The following is a 9,352-nucleotide window of genomic DNA, read 5'->3' on the forward strand; positions in this document are numbered from 1 at the left end:
GGGAGAGAAACTACCTTAGTCTTTTACAAAGGCAGCTCCCAAATGACTTAAAGACCTCATTCCAAGCCTCCCCTTCTTAAAGGTCCCATATCAATTCTTAGGGATCACGCCTTTGGCATATGAACCTCCCCAGATACACACTCAAACTGTGAGCTATCACTCAGGATTCTTAAATGTCATAAGCACTTGGTTGACAACCAATATCATATCTGAAGCATTTTGTGTTTTTAAAGAATGAGACAAGTGAATCCTCGACCTGCTAACGTTTATTCAATATTCTTTGAAATTAGCAAGAATCATAAGAAGCACATATCAATCAAATACAGCCACAAAAATTGTCTTGGGTATAAATAAATGTGCACTATAAGAAACACTACAGAAGGGACTGGCACCTCTTACATGTCACTACCTCTTAGCAAGAAACACCTGCAACGTAATTTAGTCCACTCACAATTAAAAAGAAAAATGCTTGACTTTTAAAGGAAAAACTGTAGGTTGAAACTAATCGCTATTTGCCTTCCTAGACTCTTTCCTTGTTTATGTTTACAAGGTCAAGTTCAAGGACTGATACAAAAAAAATGACTAAAACAAACTGGAAAGAACAACATTTCCTCAGAGTTCAACAGAACAGTGCAGAAAATAAGTTACTTACCCATGCACAGAATAAGGCAGAGGCTAATTTCATTCAGGTTAGGAATAATAAATTTAACTAGTTTTCTTTTTTCACAAAACAAACATCTCGGACGCCACGTCATATTAAGTAACGATTATACTGAATTATGCATCATACTCTATTTATTTTCCTAACTCTACTCAGAAAGCCGGCATCACACATCAAAAGAAACTCTTCCTACATAAGGTTTATTCTGTAACAACCACAGAAGTCCATCTGGGTTTTATGATGGGTCTACTGTCAAAAGAGCCCATCCTTGTTGAAGTATACAGTGTTGAGAGCTGAAAGTACATTAAAACATGGTCTACGGATTTCGCAAATTCTGGTTTTTTTAAAATACTGGTTTTTTAAACTAAAAGCTGCAGAAAATTAGTTCCTCGATAGTCTACTGAAAACTCTTGAGCAGCTAACATTTTACATCTCTTAAGCTTTTTAATTTTCTTAAAAATATTTAAACGATCTTAATATCTCATATGTTTTTGAAAAATAATCCAAAAAAAGATTACAAATCTTTTGTTTTAATCAGTGTGACCAAGGGTTTGTCATCGGGACTGTAATCCTCGTAGGCAATGGGAGTCACGTCGTACATGGCAGGCCGAGACTTCTTCCCAAACCTGAAATCACAGACACAGAGGACTCTGGTTACATGAGTATTGGACCCCAAGTTCTAGTCAAGGTAGGTGGAAAGAATAACTTCCATCAAGTAGCTGTTGCCTGTGCATGGGGATCCAAGCTTGACCCTCCAGCGCTTATATAAAACTGGGGCAGAGGTGCTGCTGTAACCCAGTGCTGGAGGCAAAGAGGGGAACCAGTGGATCCCAAGGCTCTTGGCAACCCAGCCCAGCAAATTGGTGAACTCTGGGTTTAATGAAGGACCCTGTCTCAAAAATTAGTAGGCAGAACAACCAAGAAAGTAACTGCACATGGACCTTTGACCTACACACACACATACACACACACATACACATACACACACACACATGCATAACTTATCTATATACAACACACACACAGATATATACTCGCACACCTTTATATAACATACATATGCATACACCCACATACCCAGATATAACACACACATTACATATTCACATGCACACAGAGACATGCAATAACCTACATACAATACACATACACATAAATTCACACATACATATGCATGCACTCACATATTTACATATAACATAGACACACATTCAAGCATATATATACTCGCATACCCATATACATACATTACATACATGTAAGAACAGCATTCAAGAGTTAAATGGAACTACAAAAATGCTCTCAAGTTTATACTTTAGCATGTACAAAAATTTGACACATCCTGATATTAGCACTGAAGGATGGGAAACATTAGTTCAGGAGGCAAACTGGATTAACGAGAAAGCATCCTGGTTAAATCTTAGCAGATCAGGCAGCAGGACAGCTCCACAGAAGACTTAAGAAAACATGTATTGATTTCTCCTTTTCATCAAGTCCCATAAATATCTAGAATGACAGTTGTGTTTTACATCCACTCTCATGACTAGCACACGCAATGGCAGGCGACAGTCCCCAGGTAGCACTCAGACAGCCTCTCCCCTGGTGCAAAGGCTCTGCCATCCTCTAAGATTCCAACACAAAAAAACTCAGCAGAAAGAAATAACCTAAAACACTGAGGTGTTTGTCCTACCCTTCAGGGATCACCACCAAGTCCTACCCTTCAGTTCTCTCGGCCCCCAGGAGCACTCTTTTTCTCTGAGTACCAAGCTATTGTCCCAACAGATCCATTTGTACCACAGTCTCCTTGGCAGCAGGACTGATGCCCAGAAGTCAGCGGAGTCAAAACACCAAGTGCAGGACTTTCTGCCAAGCCAGTATTAAGAGAGCAGTTATTAAAATATGGTGCATTCAACTTCTGGGTGGTCTCTTCCCACTTGAGACCTCAGTTTCCCCAAAGTCTCCAGAGTGGAATGCGATTTAAAGTCTTCCATGGAAACCTACCATTGTTTCTTCTCACATATGACTTTAAAAACAAAAACAAAACAAAAAAACAGAAAACAAACAAACAAACAAAAAAACTGACTTTACATCCAACAGGGCTCATTTAAAAGAGATTTAAAAAACAATTACCTTAAATTCTGCAAAGATTAAGATGGCCCCCCAAGGACTCAGAGGGGTTTATCTACCATGGCTCCCCTCCCTCTGTCCTCTTCTCTCTCTCTCTTTGCTCTCTCCCTTTGAGTGTCTTCTTTCTCACATACAAAGGTGAGAGGTAGGATCAGGTGGTGAATGAGAACAGAGAGCACTCTTCACGTGAGCTTTGATATGGGGGTGGGAATATGGTTGGAGACAGGGTCTTACTCTGGAGCCTAGGCTGGTCTGGAATTTACTATACAGTCTAGGCTGGCCTCAAACTCTTGGTAATTCTCCTGCATCGGTCTCTCAAGTCTAAGGATTCTAGGTGTGGGTGGCCACCATGCCTGAAATGATCTCTGATTTTTAAACTTTCATCATTTGCCTTCCAAATCACTTAAAATCTACTGGCCTTCAAGAGCACAAAGGTGTGACCATGCCAGAGGGGCACCATGCAAAACACAGGACCAGTGTTAAAGCATTCTGCCACCATCAACCCACAGTGACCACTGGGACATTAAAAAGATCCTAAGTGGAATCATTTCTAAACTGCCAGGCATTACTGTATACCCACAAACTGTGTTGGCACTGATGTGGGGTCAGACCTCAGCCTGTTTGTCTGGATGAAGCCCATTCAACCCTAGGATAGGAAAAGTGCCCACACTATAAAACTTGTTGAATTCTATACTTCTTCCCAAGTAAAAACATGAGAGGCCACGCTAAGGTAGAAAATGCTGACAAACTGTTTCTCATAAAATAGCTCAATACATTTGTGATAAGAGTAATGACCTGGAAGAAAAGCTAATAACAGCTTCTTCTGCCCTAGCCTGGAGGTCCTGGGATGCTTTCTTGTGGGAACTTTGATACTGGAATGAATTATATGCAGTAGCTGACTAAAGTAATCAACTGTTTATGCCCCCCCCCAAAAAAGGTAATATAAACAACCGAACAGGTTCAATACATCTTTATAACGCCATATGTTATTATATGGTTTCTGTTTGAAAATGAGTCTGCCTTCTTAAATATCTGGAAAATCAGCTGTCTCTGTTTCCCACCATGCATTAAGAAGCAGCAAGTCAAAGGACTATGAACTTGAGTCTCACCATTGAGCCCAAGATTGGTAAGGAGAGTTTGAGAAACAGTGTTGCAGATCCACTGAGCAGAACAGCCCAAGGCTAGACCACCTCACTTGCATATATACAGAGAGATTGAGTGAATGGGGCACCTTGCCTTGTGTTCAGACTCAGGTGCTTGGCTGTGTGGCACAATACCAATGAAGGCATCTGCATGGGTAGAAAGTGTAATGCGGGTGATAAAAGCTGGTTGAAGTGAGACTAATACACCTAAGACAAGAAGAGGGGACCAGCAGACTAGGAGCTGCTGTCCCTGTGTGTCAGTGCCCTAGTTAGTGTGAACTGTTTCATTCACTGAGCTATAAAGTGGCCAATCCAAAGTGCAATAGCAAAAACCGTTTGTGTGATATAGTCGCTGAGATTTTTAAGTACCTGTACATTGACAAGGCTTTCTTTGACTCTCCTACACCTCTCAAGGTGGCAGATAAATACTCTTTAACAGCTAAAATGAAATGCTAACTGCCTTTCATATCTCCTTTGTTTTTCAAAACCAGGCCAGGTATTGTTCCCTAAACACTGGCCACTCCAGATGCACCTGAGAGATACCCTACCTTTTTGCTTCTCTGTACTACATTGTCATCTACAAGGTTCACACTTTAGAACCACACAATTTACCAAAACAAACCAACAAAAAGGCATGTCTCTATACTGTCTTAATTAAGTTTACAATTTTGCATTGGACTACATTTATAGCTATCCTGAGCCACATGTGGCCAATAAGCTATGGTTGGGCCATCCTAATTGGTCCCAGTAAAAAGAGTATCAACATCACACCAGCATCTTAAACATCATACTTGGTACCAAATCCTGTGTACCTAACTTGTTCTCTGAAGGAACAAAAGATGCTACAGCCAGTCATAAATAAGGCAAAAAAGGAGCACATTCTTCCAACTCAAAGTCCCCTGAAAGCTATAAAAACAAGAGCATAAAGAATAGCGGGTGGATCTGATCATATGCAAGGCCTGGATCTGAAGGTTTGAGTTATTTGAAGACAAGAGAATGTGTTTGTCTATTCTCCTTTTCCTGTCTTCTGTGGTGAAACACTTGTAGGTATAGGTAGAACTAGGCACCATGAGCCACCAATACATGACCTCACTGTCAAGATGTGGAGAACCAAGGATCTGCTCCTGCTGCTGATGACAATGAGTGACAATTCTACCTGGGTATCAGCATAGCAGCTGGGAGGTAGGTGACTCTAGGGACAAAGGGGAGGGGATGCTTCTCAATCCGGCTGATGGCTGACATCAGGGGCACCAGATGTTTCCCAGGTCCCTCATGGTCATCTGGGTGACCCAGTTGGAATGTATCCTGCGTGGCCACTTGGCTGTGGTCATTCCAACTCAGTATCATTTGCAGGCTAGCATCCAGGAAACAGACTGTGAAATGGGCATTTGCTACGGGCCATGTTCGGAAACTAGAGAGAAGGGGAACATCAAAAGGACTAAGTTTTGCCAAGCTCTTCCTAGAGTTTCCAGGAATCAAGAGCAAAGAAGGCCAACTTGCCAGAGGTCTGGCTGCAGCGTCTTCATAGCAAACTGCAGATCAGGTTGTAGCTGTGGAACCCTTTGGGCAAGAAGTTACCCTGAGTTCCCAATTCTTGGGAAGGAGCTGCTTTCCTGTGGAATGTTTCCTCTGTACTTCCTGAAGGACACTGGAATTAACTGGCTAGGACTATCCACTGTGCATTTCCATAAAGACTGGCTCAAAAGAAGAACCATGTAAGACATCTTGCCAGAGGGCTTTATAAGCATCACACCATAAAGTATCCCTCTCAAATGATCTGGCCCTAAAATACCATATTCTTCTCCTTGGGAGAATCACAAAGGATCTTAGACACGGGTTCCTCTGAGATAGTATCTCATTTCTGGGTCTTCCAAACAACTAAGTATAAAGCTATGGCTATCAGCTAAGCTTTTCTTGGAGCACAAGAAAGCGATGAAACTTCATTACCAAGGAAACCTATTAGTTCTCTACCCTTTTTGCAACCTCTGACTCCAACCCTGGGATTTAGTATATTGGACTAGTCCTGTTGTCTGGGACCATGTACTGAGCTAATAGTACTCAGGGACTCAGACAAGACAAAGCATCCTATACCAACACAAACTGAGATCACACATTCATGTCAGACCTCAGATTTTGGTGACATTCTCTATGTGGCAGGACTTGCTAGGGAGACAGAAGTGAAAGGAAGAACGTTAATAAACACTCAGGGTGGGGTTTGTTGTGGATTCATCCTTAGCTTCCTGGAATCTGGGTTACCCAAACTGATCCCCTCCCCCCACCGCCCACTGAGAAAAAGCATCCAGGTGAGCAACCATGTAGATGGGTCCTGAGTCCACTAGTTCGCCCGCTTCGAAGCCACAAGCACCCACACAGTGTAGCTCCTAGTGAGGCATTGAGACAGATGCTCCGAGTCATCCAATCCAAATTCACATCTCTGGCTTCTCTCCCTAGACCCAGACTCTATTCCTGTGTCTGCTGCAACGAAGTCAATGTAAGATGGGAAACTTGGATTGAGGAATTTCCTTTGGGGAAGGAAGACTCTGAACCTCTTCTGCTGCTACGCTATGGATTCGGGACCTGCTTTTATCTTTACTGATAGATCATCCTAACAAAGATCATATTAGAACAGTTTCCACGGGCCCCACTCTCAATACCAACCTCGGGGAGCTCCATGGTTAAGAATCTTTGCTGCTCTTGCACAACTGGAGTCTGGCTCCAGGAAGCTCAAAACTACCTATAACACCAGTTTCAGGGAATACACCGCCACCCTCTTCTGTGCCTCTTCCCAGAAGTACACACACACACATGAATAAAGTCTAAAATGATTCTTTTTAAAAGCTAAACTCAGTACACTGGCTTTCTGAATTGTATGTTTCAGATTATTCTATCAATTCATAAAAGATAAATTTTGCTACTAACTTTATGATAAAATTCGTCACAAAAATAGGTGAGCTGTTAGCTGGCTTTTTCAACATGACAGAAACAGCTGGTGTAAGTAAATAGCAATTTTAATAATTGCCATGTTCCTTGAGTAGAGGGTGTGGAGGGAACTTTGTTTATAGAAAGCTGAGTGATCCAAATTGAATATAGTCAGGGAATGCTGTAATGAGACATCCAATCACAGGGTGCTCTATCACATCAGCTCCTGACTTTCCCCTAGGAAAGGACAGTGCATTCTAAAACACAAACTCTAAGCATCAGGTGGCAGCTTTTCACCATGACTTATAGTCCCTGAAATCCAAGAGACTGCTTTAGGTTCATACTGACTGTTTTGAAAGCAAGAAGAGAAATGTCAGGCTGAAGAAGGGATGTCTCTGTTAGTAAACCACTTGCCTTGCCAACACAGAACTTAAGTTCAATCTCAGAACCCACCTAAAAATGTTATACATGGTGGCACGGGCCTGTAGTTCAGTACTGAAGAAGCAGAGACAGGAAGATGCCTAGGGCATGCTAGCTGGCCAATCTAGCCTAATTGCTGAGTTCCAGGCCTCTCATTTGAGAGACCCTGTCTGACTCTAAGGAACTAAACAGGATGACACTTGAGGATGACACAGGTTGTTGTCTGACCTCTACACAAACACACAAACACAAACACACACACACACTAGTGTCACACACACATCCATACATACACATGCACATGCAGATATACACACATTTAAAAAATGTTCAGTACACTGCGATGAAGAATCCTATGTACAAAGTTGCAGATCAACACAAATTAAATAAATGAACATATTCAATGTAAACAAAACTAGCCATGGGTTTAAAGGGCTGCTCCTGAAGTGGGCTAGTACTCTGTCTTCAGTGCCTAGCTCAGCAGGTGGTTTATTTGTTTGAGACCCACCCCCTTGTGGCTGTGAAGTCCTGGTGATAGCATCACCCTGGCCCTGGAGCCCAGGAGCCCAGGTGTGATGTCTCCCTCACTGCAGATCCTCAGAGCTTACCTGGCATGCCGGATGGATGCGATGGCATTGCTGAACTCACTGTCAATGCTGCGGCAGTTGTAGAACTCCTCATAGGCTGGCCGGGAGGAGCCCTGGTACTCGATGCGGCTGATGCGGCAGATGCCCACAATCAGGATGATGAGCATGAGGATGAAGGCGACGCAGAGGGCTCCGATGATGATGTAGAGGGAGTGCCGCGGCATGTTGGTGAGGCTCTCGGCCATGTGCCCAGACTTCCACTGCAGGTCTGAAGGCAGAGAAGAAATTGTAGTGGTTAGCATGCCGCGTCGCTAACTTCACCTAAGGGTCATCTAAACTGGGAAGGATTATTTTCTGTGACTAATCCAAGCCAAGGTTTAATATCTTCAACATTAAGGGTCGCTGACAAATACCAAAGAAAATATAAACTTGTCTCTGTTTTTGTTTGGATCTGAAATGTTACCAAAGGACCATGAGGTTTGTTCCCAGTTGATGGTGATGTATGGGAAGGATGTCGGACCTTTAAGAGATGGAGCCTAACTAGAAAAATCTAGAACCACTGGGGGAATGGGGTGGGCTTGGGGGTGTTATTCCCAGCCCCACTTACTGTTCACACCCTGCTTCCTGACTGCATGTGCTTTCCCTACCAAGATAGATGGTCTCCCCTCAAACAGAGAGCCAAATTAACCCCCTCATTTCTGAAGTGGCTTCCCTTCAGGCACTGTGTCACACCAAGGAAAGTAACTCCACAGTCATTCTCAAAATACAGTTCTTCTACCTGTTGCAAATATTACTGTAAATGACAGAAATAGAGGCTGGAAAAAGGTACTTGACCCTTCTTGTGGACTTACTGGTAGACCATCACCCCAGATATGGTGACTTTAGACTCCCTGCTGAGGAACCAGCCCTGTAAATGTGCAAAGCTCTATGTTCACGATGCTAGTATCACACACTTACAAACAGTTCAGAAAAAGAGCTCCAGCCTTGTGCACCTACCTCTCAGAGCTAGTGATTACTAATGGCTTAGCACACTGCTTCAGATTTCTTTTACATGTTTAAAAAAGAAATAACATGTTAAAGATAAAGATAAAGTTCCCCCATTCTCATGTCCTCTCCTCGGCCCACCAACACCAAAATAATTTACAGGCATCAAAAGGAAGAAGACAATCTAAACATCCAAGCAAGACAGAAAGACAGATATTCGTTAAATAGTACAAACAAATAAAAGAATGCAGTCAAAGGGACCTATTCATGTGGTATATAATCCAGCAATCACAGCGAGTTTAAAATAGTTACTTGGACATTAAAAAAACAAAGCAAAACAAAACAAAAACCTCAGAGTAGGGTCATAAAACTAGCCAGCTCACACTGCTTCCCTAGTTGGGCTAAGATCTTTTTTTTTAATTTTTAATATTTTTTATTACGTATTTTCCTCAATTACATTTCCAATGCTATCCCAAAAGTCCCCCATACCCCCCCCCACTTCCCTACCCACC

The 9,352-nt window shown here is 42.5% G+C and overlaps 1 protein-coding gene across 1 annotated transcript in view; it reads right to left on the reverse strand.

The window, feature by feature from the left end:
• Window positions 1–248: 248 nt before the first annotated feature.
• The window catches only part of Dner (delta/notch like EGF repeat containing), a 301,982-nt gene continuing 292,878 nt past the window's right edge, over window positions 249–9,352 (reverse strand). Inside the window, exons 12-13 of the mRNA XM_021173483.2 lie at window positions 7,878–8,124; window positions 249–1,287 (exon numbers count right to left, since the gene is read on the reverse strand). Of these exons, the coding sequence (XP_021029142.1) occupies window positions 1,176–1,287; window positions 7,878–8,124 (359 nt within the window). The 3' untranslated portion in view covers window positions 249–1,175. The remainder of the gene's footprint in view (window positions 1,288–7,877; window positions 8,125–9,352) is intronic.

The sequence above is a fragment of the Mus caroli genome, chromosome 1 (genome assembly GCF_900094665.2).
Source record: "Mus caroli chromosome 1, CAROLI_EIJ_v1.1, whole genome shotgun sequence".
NCBI classification, from domain to species: Eukaryota; Metazoa; Chordata; class Mammalia; order Rodentia; family Muridae; genus Mus; species Mus caroli.